General features: G+C 47.5%; 2 protein-coding genes across 3 annotated transcripts in view; both read left to right on the top strand.

Moving 5' to 3' along the window:
• Positions 1–15,435, top strand: part of CEP85 (centrosomal protein 85) — a 34,827-nt gene extending 19,392 nt beyond the window's left edge. For both annotated transcript variants that reach the window (XM_081087200.1, XM_081087201.1), the window contains exons 7-14: positions 1,331–1,516; positions 5,725–5,877; positions 6,085–6,236; positions 7,529–7,640; positions 8,537–8,587; positions 11,634–11,741; positions 13,147–13,372; positions 13,733–15,435. In XM_081087200.1, the coding sequence (XP_080943326.1) occupies positions 1,331–1,516; positions 5,725–5,877; positions 6,085–6,236; positions 7,529–7,640; positions 8,537–8,587; positions 11,634–11,741; positions 13,147–13,372; positions 13,733–13,893 (1,149 nt within the window). In that variant the 3' untranslated portion in view covers positions 13,894–15,435. The remainder of the gene's footprint in view (positions 1–1,330; positions 1,517–5,724; positions 5,878–6,084; positions 6,237–7,528; positions 7,641–8,536; positions 8,588–11,633; positions 11,742–13,146; positions 13,373–13,732) is intronic.
• A 224-nt stretch (positions 15,436–15,659) lies between these two features.
• On the top strand, positions 15,660–18,223 carry SH3BGRL3 (SH3 domain binding glutamate rich protein like 3). Its single transcript, XM_081087220.1, has 3 exons — positions 15,660–16,904; positions 17,502–17,669; positions 17,773–18,223. Exons 1-3 carry the CDS (start codon positions 16,857–16,859, stop codon positions 17,836–17,838), a joined length of 282 nt encoding a protein of 93 aa, XP_080943346.1. The 5' UTR covers positions 15,660–16,856; the 3' UTR covers positions 17,839–18,223.
• Positions 18,224–18,382: the final 159 nt, after the last annotated feature.

Here is an 18,382-nt window from a genome sequence, read left to right as displayed (position 1 = left end):
GAAATGAATAAAACTAAAAAAAAAAAAGACCATACCCTTTTATGTAATGATGTTTACTTTGAATTTATATTAGTTCACACAAACACTCCATCCATGCTTTTGTTCCGGCCCTCCAGTCCAGTTTAAGAACCCATTGTGGCCCTCGAGTCAAAAAGTTTGCCCACCCCTGCTCTAGAAAAAGCCAGCTTTGTTGGCTAAGAGTCTCTGCAATTTGGGCTTTTGAGTGATGGATATAGACAGATTATAGTACTGGTTTTGCCACCTAGTGGGCTTGCTAGACTGTTCCATCTTATAGAATCAAATCTATATATATAAAAGCCTAAGCAGCCATTACGCCCGAATGACTGGAACGACTGGTTGACCAGTCACTATGAGAGCGAAGGAGGAGTGGGGGAGGCAGGGAACCTCACGGTGGTGGGGCGGAGTCCATTCTTCCCAAACCCGGCCTGGTGACCGTGGCCTCCTCTCCTGACTCTGCTGGGGCCTCCAGGCCACGGGCTGGGACGGGGAACTGGGGGTAGGTGGCGGCGGACACAGCCCATTTCCCAGGGGGGCCCAGGGCTGGCTCCCTCCTTGGGCACTGGCGACCAACCTCCCATGGTCCCTCCCCTCCGGCTAGCAGGCCCTGATCACTGGCCAGGCCTAGGGACCCCACCCGTCCACGAATTCATGCACCGGCCTCTAGTTGTTAGATAAAATCTAGTTCAGTTCTCTAATTTACTGATGAAAAAATTGGCCTTGAGCCCTTGGAGTCCAGGTCTTTTGGTGTCTTGTCCTGTGTTCCTTCTATGATACTATAACTCCTCAGGTATTGCTTTATGGCAGTGGTTCTGAAATGTGAGTGTGCATCAGAATCACCTGGAGTGCTTTTCTAAAAAGATTTTTTAAATTGATCTTTAGAAAGAGAGGGAGAAACTGTGTGAGAGCGACATATAGATCGACTGCCTCCTGCATACCCCCTCCCAGGGATCGAGCCCACCACTCGGGTGTGTGTCCTGACCAGTAATCTAACTGGCAGCCTTTTGGGGCACGGAATGACACCCAACCGAGCCACTCCAGCCAGGGATCTGGAGGGCTTTTTAAAACATAGATTGTTAAGACCCAACCCCAGAGTTCCTGATTCAGTGGGTCTTGGAATTGGGCTCAAGAGTGTGCATTTCTAACAAATTCCCAGGTGATACTGATGCTGTTAGTCCTAGGATCACATTCTGAGAAGCACTGCTTGAAATTTTCAGAGAAAGATAATATTTGGCCATGAAGTCTGCTGGGATAAGTAAATTACATGGGACTGTAAGCGTAAGGAATAGGTATATTGAGAATCTTTCTGCAGGAATTGCAACGAGAGAACACTTTCTTACGTGCGCAGTTTGCGCAGAAGACAGAAGCCTTGAACAAGGAAAAGATCGAGCTTGAAAGGAAACTTTCTGCTTCAGAAGTTGAAGTCCAACTCATCAGAGAGTCTCTCAGAGTGGCGTTGCAGAAGCATTCAGAGGAGGGGAAGAAACAGGAAGATAGGGTGAGCTAAGGAGCTAATAGCTCTCTAATTCACAAAGGAGTTGACAGTCAGCCTTCTCCTGCCAAACTCTAAGCTGTTTCTGGCCCCATTCTTGGAACCAGGGGAAGCCAGCCAATTGGGTCAGACCCTGCATTGACTTCTCATGCAGGACTGGTCTGCTAGAAATGGAGCTCCTTCTTTCTTTCATCTCCACAAACCTACTGCCCCAGGTTGTGATGGGCCACCAGGTGACGTAGGTGGAAAACCGGCCTGAGCAGTCATACCAGATGATACCATTGCATGATGTTTAAATACCTATGGTAAATTTGCACCATTCAGCCTGGTTTCTCTTCACTCTACCTAAAAAGGAGAAGAATTCCATGTGTGCAGCCAGCTTGGGAGTTTTTACATTTTTGCTATTACTCTTAGAATTGTCTTTGAATGAGCTTGGTTGTCATAGAAGGAGCTGATTTAAAATCTTTTTTTTCCCCTCTCTTTTTTTTTTTTTTAAGAGAGAGAGAGAGTGGAAGGGAAAGGGGGAGAGAGGGGGAGAGAAACATCGATGTGAGAGAAACACATTGATTTGTTGCCTCCCACACAGGCCGGGGAGCTAACCCAGGTACTGGCCCTTGACCAGGAATTGAACCCACGACCTCCGGAGCATGGGCCTGCGCTCTAACCACTGAGAAACACAGCCAGGGCTGATTTAAAATATTTTGGTTCTATTCACAGCTTTCTCTAATGCAGATGTTCTGGGGGTGGGGGCAGTTTAGTAATGTTTAGTTCTGGACCATCTACATCAAAATCAACTAGAGCAGTGCTTAAACTTTAAACTTTAATGTGCTTAAGAGTCACTTAGAGTAGGTTTAGAGTTGACCCACGTATATGGTTAGTTTTAGGGTTAAGTTAGGTTAAAATTAAGTATAGTTTAGGTTTAGGGTTAGGTTGGGCTAGGTTTAGTGTTATGGCTGAGGTTAGATATAGGGTTAAGTTACTGCTAGGATTAGGGTAAGATTTAGGGTAAAGGTTCAGTGTAGGGTTGAAGTTTAGTACAGAGATAGGGTTAGTGTTAAGGTTGGATTTCAGTTTGAGTTTAGGTGTAAGGTTAGTGTTAGGATTAAGTTTAGGATTGAGGTTAGGTATATTGGTAGGGTTAGTATTAGAATTAGATTAAGGATAAGGTTAAGATACAGGTTTAGGGTTAGGATTATATTAGGGTTATAGAGAGGGTTAAGTATAATATGGGATTAAAGTTAGGTATGAAAGAGTATAGGGTTAGGATTGAGGTTAGGTATAGCATTAGGTTTTTGAGTTAGAATTAGGGTTGAGTTTAGTACAGGGTTAGGATTAGATATAGTATTAGGGTTGAGGTTGGTTTAGGGACAGGATTAGGATTGAAGATAGTAAAGTTATGTTTCTGGTTAAAGTTAGTGATAGAGAGTTGAGTTCAGTCTAGGATTAGTGTTGAGGATAGGTATAGGTTTGGATTAGGATTTTAGTTAGGGTTAGAGTTATGAAGAGGATTTTATAGAGTGTTGGGGTTAGGTTAGGATTAAGTTTAAGATTAGGTATATTGTTAGCATTAGTGTTACGGTTAGGGTGAAGTTTAGGTATGGAGTTAGTTAGGATAGGGTCAGGGTTAGGGTTAGTGTAGAGTTTGGGTTCGTGTTGAGGTTAAACATCAGGTTAGCTTTTGTGTTAGTTTTAGGGTTAGTGTTGAGGTTAGCAATAGTGGGTAGGGTTGGGGTTAGAGTTAGGGATAGGGTTGAGTTTTAGGGTTAGGGATGAGTTTAGGTATAAGGTTAGGGTTTCACTTAGTGGAAGAAGTTAGATAAGTTTTGGGTTAGGGTTTAGTATTAGGGTTATTAAGAGGGTTAGGTATGATTTAGTGTTAGGGTTAGGTTTAATTGAGCTTAGGTATATGGCTAGGGTTAAGAGTAACTTAGTTTCGGTTAGGAGTAGGAAAAATAAAAAAGAATTACTTGGCCCTAGCCAGTTTGGCTTAGTGGATAGAGCACTGGCCTGGGGACTGAAGGGTCCCAGGTTCGATTCCGGCCAAGGGCACATACCCAGGTTGTGGGCTTGATTCCCAGTAGGGGGCGTGAAGGAGGCAGCCAGTCAATGATTCTCATCATTGATGTTTCTATCTCTCCCTCTCCCTTCCTCTCTCTGAAATCAATAAAAATATATTTTTAAAAAATTACTTGGAGATCTTGTTTAAAATGCAGATCCAGCTTCAGTAGTTCTGGAAGGGGAAGAGGCCTGAGAGCCTACATTTTAGCAAGTTCCCAGGTGATATTGGTGCCTCTGGTACAACAAGGACTTTGAGAGGCTTGTTATGAAAGAAACTTAGCCTGGCCAGCGTGGCTCAGTGGTTGAGCGTTGACCTATGAACCAGGAGGTCACGGTTCAATTCCTGGTCAGGGCACATGCCCGGGTTGTGGGCTCGATCCCAGTGGGGGTCATGCAGGAGGCAGTCAGTCAATGAGTCTCTCATCATTAATGTTTCTATCTCTCTCTCCCTCTCCTTAGCTCTCTGAAATAAAAATATATTGAAAAGAAACTTTTAATCTAAATAATACAAGTATCTAAGGTAAATAATCAAATACCAATAAGTGTAATAAAAGTTAGTAGTTCTGTGCCTAGTCTACTTCATAAAGGTATTCATCCTCAACTCTTCTCTTTCTCCTGAAATATACCTCTACATATATGAATAGTATTCTTTTTTCGTTCTTTTGCTGTATTTATTTACTTAAAAATATCTTTTTTTATTGATTTCAGAGAGGAAGGGAGAGGGAGAGAGAGAGAGAAACATCAGTGATGAGAGAGAATCATTGATTGGCTGGCTGCCTCCTGTATTCCCTCCACTGGGGATTGAGCCCACAACCCGGGCATGTGCCCTTGACTGAGTCGAACCTGGGACCCTGCAGTCCGTAGACCGATGCTCTATCCAAACCAGCTAGGGCTTATGCTGTTTTTATTTCATGGATGCAGTTAGCTTATTTTTTTTATTATATTGATTATACCTTTTGGGATATCTGCACCTATTTATAGTGTTTCTTGTTTCCTTCAGGGCTTTTTATTTTGTTTGGTGACTTTCAAGTTAGAGTCTTGGTGATCCTTGAATAAAAGGAAGTATTTAAAAGATGGATGGAAGCTCTGGGTTCATGGTAGTTGCCTGGTAGACTTGTCTATAGTATGTCCAGACTTAAACTGTCATCTCTCTTGGGAACCCTCAAATATAAGTATGAATGTCTTACCTCTCTCTAGAAAAGAATCTTCAGCCTGTTCCATGGAACAGCTGGGAGCAAGAATGCTTTTAGCTGTTAGGTTCTTGATACTGAGAACAAGATGAGGTTTAGAGTCTCACCGTTCTGTACATTGATTTTTACTTGTACTTATTTTCAACCCACCACTTCACACTCTGCCTGCTGTGACTGATATTCCTGAGTCTGGAATCTCTCATTTGATTTCTCCAGAGATTAAATCTCCATCCTCCTGTTGGGGAAACCTAGGGTGAGGATGGTATCCAGCTAACCTGTATATAGACTTGCAGTAAATCCCCCTATTTTCCAGGTCTGTGGCTGTAACCTGCCTCAGGAGTACCTGGTGCCTTCAGTACAGAGATTACTGGGAGTTGTGAAGGGCACATTGTTTTCTAAATGTTAACTCCCACTGCAGAGTATAACTCCTCTGCTCCAAGTCATTTATCCCTCCATCCACTTTCATCTTCAGAAAATATATTGAAATTTCTCATACACTTTGTCTCCTCCTCTGTTGACTTTTTTTGTTGGTTTGTTTATTTTTATTGATTTATTTAGAGAGGAAGGGAGAGGGAGAAACATCTGTGTGAGAAACATTAATTGCTGCCTCCTGCATGCCCCCCACTGGCGATTTGTGCCCTGACCAGGAATCAAACTGGAATGCATGGGACAGCGGCTAGGGCCAGACAGATTATTTATTATGCAGAAGTACTTGGGCAGTTTTTGAAAACAGCCCAGGGAGCTCTTCTTCCTTGTCCTTGATTGGAAAGTTCAGGTGTGTTAACTCTGCACTTTATGCCCTAATCTCAAATGGTAAAATTTGAACCACTTCCTGCCTTCATTGTAGTAGAAAAATATTTACAGCTCTAAGAACAGAGACAATGGTCAGTTAAAAAAAAAAAAAAGTTCATGTTCAGGTTCCTGGAGGAGTTGATGGAGATAGATTCTAGACATGTCTTTCCCTAGGTCAAGGGTCGTGATAAACATATCAATAATTTGAAAAAGAAATGCCAGAAGGAATCCGAGCAGAACCGGGAGAAGCAGCAGCGTATTGAAACCTTGGAGCGCTACCTGGCTGACCTGCCCACCCTGGAAGACCATCAGAAGCAGAGCCAGCAGGTAGCAGCAATGTCTGGGCGTACCTGGGGCAAGCAGGGAGTGGCCAAACCAGGGGGACTTTCTCCGCCTCTGCTGTACGCAGTTACCCCGTGGTTTCCTGAAAGGAAAATCCCCAGTCATATCAAGACACAGCTGGACTGTAAATTTTATAAGACCCAGACAGTCTTTTTTAGTTTGTTGACCTAAGCATGGAATCCTGTCTCTCAGCTTAAGGATTCTGAGTTGAAGATCACAGAGCTGCAGGAGAGAGTGACTGAGTTGGAGAATTTGCTGGAGGAGACCCGGGCAGCTTGCAGAAAGAAGGAGGTTCACCTGGAGAGCCTGAGACAGACAGAAGCAGAATTCCCCACTGGACATAGGTAAATATCCCTGTGAGGTTGAGGAAGTGGAGGGCTAGGTTCTGGTCCTGGCTACCGCATACTAGTTGTGTGACTGCTCTAATCTCTACTTCTCTAAGCTTCGTTTCATTTGAGTGTGAATAATAGAAAAACGACCTATGTCTTTGAAATGGAATCTGGGGGATATAATAGTACAGTGGGAACTTATCATTTTATGCTTTAGAAGGGTCCAGCTCAGTGCCTGCCATAACAATGCTGGATAATAATCCTTGACTATTTGTGTTGAATGAATGAAAGCACTTTATAAACTGGGAAATAAGTTGTCTGTATATTTGCAAAAGTAGATCCTGGTGCTGAGAACTGGAGAGTTATCCACATTTTGAACCTTGTAAGCTAAAGACTACCAGCAGAATCTGTTTCTTCTCCGCACTGGGGGTTGCTCTTGATTGCCACAACAGGTTCTGAGAACAAAACAAAATAGCATAATGTACTCTCAGGGTGTCTTGGGAGCCTCATCCATATTAATAGCAATTTCTGAAAATGTGATGGCTGTGTTTCAACAGCTTCTTGGATCAAATCCAGTTTCTAATGGGATGGATTGGATTTTTCATCCTAATATACCACAGTGACCCTGTTGTTTATCTTAGCAGGTGGGCCATGATGAAAGTGACTGTGGGGATCCATTAGGGGAGACCATTGTTTGGAGTCAGAAGTGAAGTTAGGGGACAAAGTTGATTCTGCCCCAAACTATGTATACCAAGAAAACAGGAGATTTTTTTGTGTTTTCCAAAGTTCTACAGTATACATGTATGACTTTTATAATCTAAATACATGTGATGAGTGTTTATTTTTAGATATCAAAACAAAGAATAGAAGCCTTGGGCAGGTGGCCATTGTATGGATCAGGGGTCCTCAAACTACTGCCCGCGGGCCACATGCAAATACAAATATTGTATTTGTTCCCGTTTTGTTTTTTTTACTTCAAAATAAGATATGTGCAGTGTGCATAGGAATTTGTTCATAGTTTTTTTTAAAACTATAGTCGGGCCCTCCATCAGTCTGAGGGACAGTGAACTGGCCCCCTGTTTAAAAAGTTTGAGGACCCCTGGTATAGATATTGGCTTCTAATAAAGGGAACTCATATAGACTAAGTAGTTTTAGGGTGGCACACCTTCCATTACAACATACCTGATGTTATCCTCAGCTGTGGCTCAGAAGGGCCTAAGTGTTTTGTCCCAAACATACAAGCAGATCAGGAGTCAGAGCCACATCCCTCTGACTTCAGACTTCTTGAAGAGGCCACTGTCTTTCAGCCTGCAAGATAAGCAGTGTATGGAGGCCAAAGGAGAAGGTCCAGCCCAACAGGAAGAAGGTCCAAAGGTGGAAATGGAGTCCTGGCAGAAGGAATGTGATTCTCTCCGAAAGGTGATTGAGGGTATCCAGGCTGTAACAGGTGGTAGGCTAAGAGGAAAGAGAAATTTGTGTTTTGGGAAGGCACCATGAATTTCTGGCCCTGGGCCATCTGTATTACCCAGAGCCTTTCCCTCTTTTCCGAGAAGTCACTCCTGCATAATAAGTTTGCATTTAGGTATTCATCCTTATGACAGGTAAGAAAGTGAGGGGAGGACATGCCTCTGAACATTCAGACTGGATGTTCCAAAATGGTGCACTTCATTCATTGCTCCGGCCCTCTGCAGAATCTCTGGCACTGGACAGAGATCTGACCACTGATGTGGCCCTAATTCAGCAGAGGAGCAGTCCAGGGCCTGTTGGTGAGACTGATCACAGATCAGCAAAAAAGAAGACCCAAAAATAGTTCAGAGAATACCTGAGGTCTCAAAGAACAGGAAACTGGGCCTATTCAGGTTCTCTCCTTCAACATTCAGTGTGAGAAGGCTATACGTAACAACCATCACAGCCCTGGATAAGACCGGTTTTGTTCACCTGGATTTTTAGTCATGTCCTTGACCAAAGAACAAGAATGTGTGCTGGCTATATATACAGTTAATTCCACTGGCCCTCCGTCACCAGGGTGAGGTTGTCTCTCACCCCCAGTAGTAAGTCCGCACTCATTTGTGTGTGTGTGACTGGAGCACAGGAGTGTGAAGTTGGTTAGCTATCGGATAAGGAATCTGGGTTGTATTTCTGTAGGTAGAGTTAACTTGTCTTCACCCTGATCTCACTATTGTCTGGCTGGCTGTAGCCAGTAGAGCTAATAGCCAGACCACAGGTCCTAGTTTAGCCTCTTGCCCACTTGCCTCCTACCTCAACATCAACATCAACGTGTGCTTATAGCCTTCCTTGATAACTTTGCCTTTCAGATTGTGGGAAAGCAACAGCAGAAGATGGGCCAGTTACACTCACAAGTACAGGTGAGCTGGAGTCCTTGGGATATGGTGGGCAGGACTTAATGGAATCTCTAGAATTCAGCCAACACTGTTCTGTTCTCTGCCATCCAATCTGTTCAGTGTTAGGAATACAACAAGAATGAGATCCAATCAGTGCTTTTAGCCTACAATCTTGTTGGGAAAGGGTTTCGGCACAATACGGTGAGTGCCATGTTCATGTTACCCTAGGTTAGCATAGAAGAGTTGGTTGAGGAGGAGGAGATCAAGGGTTTCTGGAGGTCATGACCCTTGAGGGAGGAGGAAGAATTAGGCAGGCAGAGAGGTAGAGCTGGAAGGGATGGTATTGGAGCTCCAGATAGAAGGAACAGCACAGGTAGGAACATGGAGGCATGAAACAGCAGGGTTTTGCACATGGAGCTGCAAGCAGTGTGATACTGGTGTGTTTTTTTTGTTTGTTTTTTATTAAACACTAGAAGAGTATATTTTAACTTTAAACATTTACGCAAATAAATTTTTTATACACACAGAGTTTAATAAATTAAAAGCATACAGCTCTCTGATAGTTCTATAGTATACTTAATGAAAAATATAGAATACACTTGGCTAGTGTGATACTGTTGAAGTAAGATGGTGAATGGAGAACTGGGGTATGGGAAGAGTTTGTCTCTCCAATTAAGTTAGCTTTTTTAAAAAATAAATATATGTTTTTATTGATTTCAGAGAGAGGAAGGGAAAGGGAAAGAGAGAAACATCAGGGATGAGAGAGAATCATTGATCAGCTGCCTCCTGCACGCCCCCTACTGGTGATGGAACCTGCACCCCAGGCATGTGCCCTGACCAGAATTGAACTGTGACTCCTGGTTCATGGATCCGATGCTCAACCACTTAGCCACACTGGAGAGAGAGCAACATCAATGGTGAGAGAATCATTGATCGGCTGCCTCCTGCATGCCCCCTACTGGGGATTGAGCCCGCAACCCAGGCATGCGCCCTTGGCCAGAATTGAACCTGGGACCCTTCATTCCTTAAGCCGATGCTCTACCCACTGAGCCAAACCAGCTAGGGCAATATATTGATTTTAGAGAGAGAGGAAAGGAGAGGGATAGAGAGAAAAACATGGACTAGCTACCTCCTGCATCCCCCTACTGGGGATATCTTGGTTCATGGGTCGATACTCAACTACTGAACCACACTGGCCAGGCGGCTTTTATTCTTTAGGTAGGTGATGGGAATCTTCTAAAGCATTTAATTGGAGTGTGGTGTGGTTAAGTTAGCAATTCAGGCTTTTTATGGAAAAAGATTGCTCTTGGGAGAGAGGCAAAGCTGGAGGCCAGTGAACTGTTGTGAAAGTTCTAGTGAGAGATGGTGAAGGAACCTGGCATTTCTGTGAATTTTAGGAGGTAAAACTGAGAGGAATCGGTGACTGTCAGAATATAGTGGTTTGAAGAATAAGGAAAAATCAAAGAGAACTCTTGGTTTCAATCTTGGGTCAGAGTGGGCATGTCCTTAATTGGGTTCTCTAAGAAATCCTAGGAAAAGCAGGTTCACTCAGGTTCTCTGTGGACTCTGAAAGAGGTTTCACACTAAAATGAATAAAACACACTCTGAGGAGCAACAAAAGCTGCAATCCCGCCGTTGCCATTTGTGGGCCAGGCGATGCCTATTTAGTTCACTAATTCATATTTCAAGTCCTATTAGAATGTAGTCAAACCAAATATAGTTAAAATCTTGCGTTTTTAGTAGAGTTTTAATGTCTATGTTTTCTGGAACCCTATGTTCCACAAAGGTTGCAAAAGCTTAACATGTTAAAGGGAACATTTAGACATGATGAGACTTCTCAAATTATTAGATGAATTTGCTGGAATTATGTGGGTTCAGGATAGTTACATTGGGTATTTCATAGTGATGAGATATTCCCCTGGGAAGTTACATATTTTTATTAATACAAATGGGAAAATTCAGATTTTTACAATATTGTATTTGTTCAAATCAGTTAGAAAATCAGGGGGGAATTGAAATAGAATGAATAGAATAAGAGGCAGAATATAATAAATATACTTTCCTCCCTCTGGCTACCCCTGCATGCACACACCACACACATACATTACAGTCTAGATTTGATGCCTGTGGGAGTGTTCTCCTACCCCTTCTCATCTGTGTAAAAGCATTTAAAACAATATTGTGAGGGGCTTGGACTGTGAGCTCCTTAAAGACTGGCATTCTTTTCAGTAGCCTTAGTGCATGTCACAGTAAGTCATCAGCAAACATTGAATTCAACCTAATGGATGTTCCCTGCTCTCAAGAAAGTAATTGTTTGCCCAACAGGCGTGGCTCAGACCTTGAACAAGAAGGTCACAGTTAGATTCCTAGTCAAGGTACATGCCCAGGTGGCAAGCTCAATCCCTGGTGTGGGGGTGTGCAGGTGGCAGCCAATCAATGATTTTCTCTCTTTGACGTTTTTATCTCTCTCTCCCTCTCCCTTGCTCTCTTTGAAATCAATAAAAAAAATCTTTTTAAAAAAGAAAGTAATGGTCTAGTGGAGGGAGGAATCATGTGCACAACCAGCAAAGGCACTCATGATCTCTGAGGCGGTATGAGTAGCAAGGTGAGGTTATGATGAATTGAATCTGATTTGCAGATTGAGGAAAGCTTGGGTGGCCTTGGAGGAGGTTTCTTGGGTGACAGGCAGAACAGAAGAGAATTCTGGGTGAAGGGGAAGAGGAATGAGTAACAATATTGAAGCTGGAGCCTTGGGGGATGAAGGCCAGCCAATTATTCTGTAGGTGTGGCTAAAGTGGAGGTTGTGTGGAGGGTAAAAAGAGATACGGCTGTAACAGTAGGTAAGGGCTAGACTGGCCTGGAATTCCCTGCTGAGGAACTAGTAGCCTCTTATTTTGTACATGGTCACTGGCTATAGGAGGGTTTCAATCAGGGCTATTCTAAAATCTCTTAGCAGCAGTGTGTGGGCAGAGTAGGGCTTTACTATATAGTCCAGGCCAGAGGTGATATGGTCTGAACCAGACCTGTTACCCCTGGTGTGTTCTCCCATCACTCCTTGCATCGAATTTAGAGCCTAGAGCAGCAAGTGGCTCAAGAAGAAGGAACAAGCCAAGCCCTGAAAGAGGAGGCCCAGCAGAGGGAGACAGCCTTGCAGCAGCTTCGCACAGCTGTGAAAGAGGTGAGCAGCATCAGCTAGTCCTGGTACTCTGTGTACCCTTCCCATCCCTACTCCCACATGAGCTCCCATGTTTGAAAGGTGCCTGCTGACGGTTTTTTGTGGTTGTTTTTTGTTTGTTTTTTTGGGGGGTTTTTTGGCAGAGGAATAAAAAGGGACATTGCATCATCCTTTATATTAAAGGTCCTAAGCCTGTCTTAGAGTGGCCATAATTACCCAGGGGGGAAAAAAAAATTACCCAGGAATGCTTTTTTTTTTTTTTTTAATATATTTAATGATTTTTTACAGAGAGGAAAGGAGAGGGATAGAGAGTTAGAAACATCGATGAGAGAGAAACATCGATCAGCTGCCTCCTGCACGCCCCCTACTGGGGATGTGCCCGCAACCAAGGTACATGCCCTTGACCGGAATCGAACCTGGGACCCTTGAGTCCACAGGCTGACGCTCTATCCACTGAGCCAAACTGGCCAGGGCAGGAATGCTTTTTGTATGTGGAATGTCATTCTCCCTTTGTCTTTCTACAGCCACAGATCTGTGGAGTTGGGAAGGGAAGGGTTCAAGAAGACTGAGGGTTTGGTGGTCCTCATGGAGTAAACAGCTATCATTGGGGGACAACCAAGATCAATGGCCAAGACCTAGGAAGGAGTCTGCCATTGCAAGGATTGTCACATGGTTCACTGTGGGTGAAGGGCTGGGATTGGAAGGGGAACTGTTCAGTGTCTTTAGAACAGAGATAGGGAGGGAAGCAGAGTGGGTTAAGCTGTTCAGGGTGAAAGGAGGAAAGAGACACAGGTAATGCGTGAGTAACTGGTCTGTGTAGTGAGCCCAGCTCCACTGAAGTGAAGGTCCGAAAAGGAAGGATAAATTCCAGCACTGTGTTCTCCAGGTCCCCAGCTTCTCCAGCTCCCCACCCAGTGTCCACTAGCTGTCATGTCTTTATTACTTCTTTTATTCCTCTGACACCCTCTGATCAGACTGGCTGGTGGCCACTTTTGTCAGGGTGGCAGGGAGAGATTGAAACCAGTGTCTCCTCAGATTTCACAGTTCACATTAAGCCTTCTCTAATAGCCTGGCTAACAGTGTTGGCTGAGGGACTGGCTTCAGATAAAGTTCCGAGGGGCGGGAGTATCTTCTCTGGTTCCTGAACAGAAACCTGGAGGCTGATGACTCAGAGTCTGCTGGGGAGTGGTTTCCTCTCCAGTTCGGGAGTTCTGTGGGCCTGGCCTGCCTGTAGGAGGAAGTAGGCCTGGAATCGAGAAGGGAGTAGGAGTGCTAAGTCTGTAAGTAGGGATGGGGAGGAGGAACATCACCTGACTCATACCCTGCACACATATGTATATCCACACTCAGGTACAGATACACTGCCTTTCTCTGGACCTGGGTTAATATTGTCCATCTATCCACTCAGCTTTCAGCACAGAACCAGGACCTGATTGAAAAGAATCTGACGCTCCAGGAACACCTGCGCCAAGCTCAACCAGGGTGCCCATCTTCACCAGACACGGCCCAGCTGGCATTTGAGCTGCACCAGGAGTTGGCCAGTTGTCTTCAAGATCTGCAAGCTGTCTGTAGCATTGTGACCCAGAGGGCCCAGGGCCATGACCCCAATCTCTCCTTGCTCCTGGGCATTCACTGTGAGTCCTCAGACCAGTCTGGGACCCAGGAGAGGGGAATGGCTTTCATTCTCTCATCCTCATCCACCTTTCCCATCTTTATGGTAACGTGGCAACAGGGCTATGGAGGCTTGGTCACTGCCCTCTGAGAGTTTGTGTTTTGTAAAGGGGATGTTCAGAAAATCTGTCTTGGAAATAGGCGTCTTTGTGGGGGGTCCCTGGGCACAGGACAAGCAAAAAGTGGCCCTTAGGCAGCAAATTTTCAGCCCACTATCCCCACCTGCTTTTTTAAAAGTGCTGTTTCTCAAGACCATGGGCCTTACTCCCTCCACCTGAAAGCTTCCCTTAACTAACATTCTCTCAAAATGCTCTCCCCTCCAGCTGCACAGCACCCAGGGATTCCACTAGATTTACAGAAGCCGGATGTAATCAGGAGGAAACTAGAAGAGGTTCAACAGCTGCGCCATGACATCGAGGATTTAAGGACCACCATGTCAGATAGATATGCCCAGGACATGGGAGAAAACTGTGTCACGCAATGAGGAATGCTGGGCGTGGGACAGGCTGTATTCCCCAAGGAAGGATCTGGTGTGCTGACAGCCCAGTCCAGCAGGTCCTGCCCTGACAATCTCTTGCCTCCTGTTTGCTGCTATTCCCAGAGAGAAGGTGTAGAAGGGAGGTAAGAGCCTGATCTGGGGCCAGGGGCTGACTAGGGAACTGTGCCTGCCCTGTCACACGCTGGCTTTGCCTTGTTGGATTGCATTTGTCCCGTCATCTTGATTCATACTGTGAGGGGGAGTTACTAATTCACTTTCTCAGGTCACCTGGTAAGTCTTCACAGACTATTCCCAGCCCCAGGCTGATGTCAAAGGCAGCAGGCTGCTCACTTCCCTTCTCCATCCTTTGGGGTGGATCCACATTCATTCCCACTCCATACCTTCCTTGGTCCTGCTGTTGCCCAGAGTTCATTAGAGGGGCCTGGAAAGGCTGAGTACCAGTAACAGTGGCCATTTAAGAATTCTCAGGCCCCAGCACCAGCCTTCCTGGGAGCTGAGCTGGCTTTCTGGGCTTGCTTAGGTCCAGTTCCACTGCTGCTTTCTCAGGGCTCTTGTTCTCACAGACACCTCAGGGTGATCTATTCGTTAGCATAGTACCCACTGTAATTGGAGGCCTAGGGGTTATAGCCCGGGCTCCTCCATCTGCCATTTTATAGGTGACCCCTCTCCAGCTGCCCTGTGGCCTGGGCTCCCTTCTTGGTTTTCAGGTCACCCAGGTAGCCCCCTTCTTGGATTTTGAGTGCAAACTCTTCCCTGTGGTTCTGGGTTTAGGCAGGATTTCCCCCAAAATACCACAGGTCAACAGTCAAGCTGCTCATCCCCTCACCCTGGGGCTGGGGCCAATGCCCAGCCCTAATTTGTGCCTCTTTTGTTGAGGGGGTTCCCTTTCCTGCTCTGGGCTCCTCGAGAGTTCGGAGTACCCAATACAGGTTAGCTTTAAGGTATAGTTTTCAGTGTTTTCTGGGTTTTTTATTTGTTTCTCTGGGGCCTTGGAACTCTCTGCTTTCCGTTTTCTCCTGCCTCCTCGTTTAAGGAGCATCTCACAGTTGTTTGTATCTGGTTGCCCATCTGGCCCCAGGCCTCCTCAAGAGCTGGAGCCCAGCCCAGTGGAGGTCATGTGTAGGTGTGGGGAACACTGAACAGTTTATAGGAGTCTCAAAGAGCAAACATGAGGTCCTTGCTAAGCTTTGTGCTGTCAGGGTGATATCCTAGACCTCACTCCTGGGTCTGAATGAGACTCCTTAAGTGTTTTTACAAATTGTGTTTTATTTGTGGAGTGACTTATCCCTTCCATTCAGAGCAGCCTCACCCAGCCATCCCCTTAGCCTCTGGGCTCCTGCCTCCTCTCCTGAAAGCAGAACCGCCTGGTTGGTCTCCACCCTGTGTTGGAAGCCCAGCCACCATGCTCACGGGTATTTTTCCTCGTAAAGTTTATAAGCAGTTATTTATATGAATTGTTGTTATGTCAGCTGGTTTGTATTGCCTATTTTGATTACAAAATAAAAATTTACAGACTCCTCAGTTTTCCATTGCCTTGCATCACCACAGTCCCTTACTCCACCCCTTATTTTGGCTTTTGAAGCCAAAGCCTGGGGAGGTTAGCCAAGTTCCTCAGACAGCAAGGAGGGACCGTTGGCAGGTCCAGCCTCGTGTCTGTATCTCTACTTCTCTGTTGTTCTACGGGAAAAATTAGATCTCTTCCCACACAACTTTCTATTGGGCAAAGCTGCCGTGAATCATAGAGCAGATTTGCCACTGGAAGGAGTAATCTTCTGAGAGAGGAAGTCAACTGCCGCCATGAGGAAGTGGCTTCCCCAGAGCAAGACAGGGTGCTGTTTGCTTCGGGGAGCTAGGATTGCCTTCCTTGGGGGACTGCTCAGGGGCAACATGCCCAAGCCCAGGCAGATAGCAGTCTCCAAAGTTGGGTTGGTTCCTGGAATCCGCTCCCTTTGAGCTCCCTGAGTTTTTCCTGAGAGTAGGGGTGGTTTCAGAGTGCCATCTGCAGCTGGAGTTGGGGTTGAGCTGGGTTACCTCAAAATCAGCTGTGGGTCTTTTTCTTTTTTTTAATATTTGTATTTGATTTCAGAGAGGAAGGGAGAGGGAGAGAGAAACATTAATGATGAGAATCATGGATCGTCTGCCTCCTGCACGCCCGCTACTGATGATGGAGCCTGCAACCCAGGCATGTGCCCTTGACTGGAATCAAACCGGGGACCCTTCAGTCCACAGGCTGAGGCTCTATCCATCGAGACACACGGAGCTCGGGCAGCTGTGGGTCTTTAACAAGGAGCCCTGACACTAACTTATTTCCAGAACTAGCAGCCTCTTGGCCTCCATCTGGCTCCTTGAGGGTGTGGCCCTGTCTCCTGCCCCCACCCTTCCTTGTCTAAACCTGCATGCCATGCGGGGAGAGGAACTTTGGGGCAAAGCTTTGGTGCGCCTCCTATCCTGAGGGGTTAGCCATACTTGGGTGTCCCCTGGTGGACCTTGTGAAAGGGCCCCTCGGAGCCGGGTTCCCTAGCTTGGGAACTTTAGGTTTGAAAACAGCCTTCAAAGTGCAAAGCCCAGAGCCGCGCCGCGCTGTCGTGGCACCGGGGGTGGGTAGTTGGGTGCGGCAAAGCCAGGCGAGGCTGTGGAGGCGGCCTTTCCAGCATCGGGGCCCTCCCCAGCCTCACACTGAGCCCCGAGGAGAGAGAGGCCAAAGCCGGCAGTCCAGCGTGGGACGGGGTCCCGGAGCGCCCAGCCCTGAGGGGGGAGGGGACTTGCGGTGAGCTGGGCGGGTGGCGCAGGCCCGCCCCGGCCCCGCCCCTGCCCGCGCCGCTCATTGGTCCCGAGCGCGGTGACTCGCGGGCTGAGCAGGAAGGAAACCGCTCCCGAGCGGCAGCAGCGTCTCCCGGCCGTGCAGCTGCAGCCACCACCGCTCCTCCGCCAGTCCGTCCGCCCGCAGCATGAGCGGCCTGCGAGTCTACAGTACGTCGGTCACCGGGTCACGCGAAGTGAGTGCTTGCCGGGGGCCCACTCCGGGGGAGAGCGTGGGCGCCGGGATCCGCCCCCAGGCGAGGGCGGGGCGGGGGCCGCGGAGCTCCGGCTCGGCCTCCTGGGTCGGCTCCCACCACGGGCCTCACGGCCGCAACGTGAGAGCCTTCATCGCGCATCCTGGGGCTTCAGCAGCCCCAGCGTGAGCCGCCCACGCCCATCCTCCGTCACTCGGACGCCCATTCTCTGCACCCCCTTCCAGGCGACCCAGACCGCGTCCTTATCTTGCCCTTTTCTTTACCCGCGTGGACCTGGGGAGGGAGGGGTGGTCCCTTACCAGCCTCTACCCAGGCCGACACCGCCTCCCCATCGCTGAGCTCCTGGCTCTACCCACCCTGAGCTTAATCCCACTTCCCTTCATTCTGACTTCCCTCGCCATGGTTGGTGGTCCCTCTCTCATCCCATACCACCGCAAGCCTGTCTCATCCTCAAAAGTCCCAGTGGTCAGGACAGGGGGACAAAAGCTCCTAGCCACACTCCCTGTCTGCCCAGGGTTCCTTTCCTCCACCCCAAGCCCTCCAGCTTGCTCATAACCCCTGCCCACCTTCTGCCCCCAGATCAAATCCCAGCAGAGCGAAGTAACCCGCATCCTGGATGGGAAGCGCATCCAGTACAAGCTAGTGGACATCTCCCAGGACAACGCCCTACGGGATGAGATGCGAGCCTTGGCGGGCAACCCCAAGGCCACCCCACCCCAGATTGTTAATGGAGACCAGTACTGTGGGGTATGGGCCTGGGGGTTGGGGGTGGGGGGGTGTTATAAATGGACTCCGGCCAGAGTCACAGCTCCAGCACTCAGGTGACCACCTCTCTCATCCCCTCCCCCAGGACTATGAGCTGTTTGTGGAGGCTGTGGAACAAAACACGCTGGAGGAGTTCCTGAAACTGGCCTGAGCCAAGCCCAGGCTGGCCAACCGCATTCCCTCCCCACATTCCCCAGCCCCCAGCCATTGTGGGCCATGAAGGACCTTGTGACCAACTCCCTGTTACTCCGCACCTTCTGCCCTCGGAGCCCTGTCCCCCATCCCAAGCCTCTCCTCCTCCCTTTAACTGTAGCCCCCTCTCCTCATTCAGAGGCAGCATTCCTGACCCAGTAGTCTCAGAAATTGTCTTAAGCAACAGCCCAAGTGCTGGCTGTCTCAACCTGGCCGTGGGACTGCCACCCTGCCTGGCACTGGCTAATGGGCATCTTTGTTGGTTCCATTAGCCTGGGCTCTGCCAAAGGCCCCGCAATCCCCAACCTGGGAGCACCCTAGAGACAATTAAATGTCCCATTCCATTGGTGTCTTGTCTGTTTGGTGTTGCCTAGACATCCTGAGTTCCTGCTCTGAGCAAGGCGGGTAGGTGTAAGTCTCCTGAGGCTGTGCTCCTGTGGGCAGGGCAGGTTGGTTGAGCTGTACCCCCGTGTGGCACTTGTGCGTGATAGTGCATGTGTTTG

This window comes from Myotis nattereri (assembly GCF_964212035.1).
Source record: "Myotis nattereri genome assembly, chromosome: 3".
NCBI classification, from domain to species: Eukaryota; Metazoa; Chordata; class Mammalia; order Chiroptera; family Vespertilionidae; genus Myotis; species Myotis nattereri.
The sequence above is the reverse complement of the archived record's forward strand: the minus strand, read 5'-3'. Positions and strand labels throughout refer to the sequence as shown.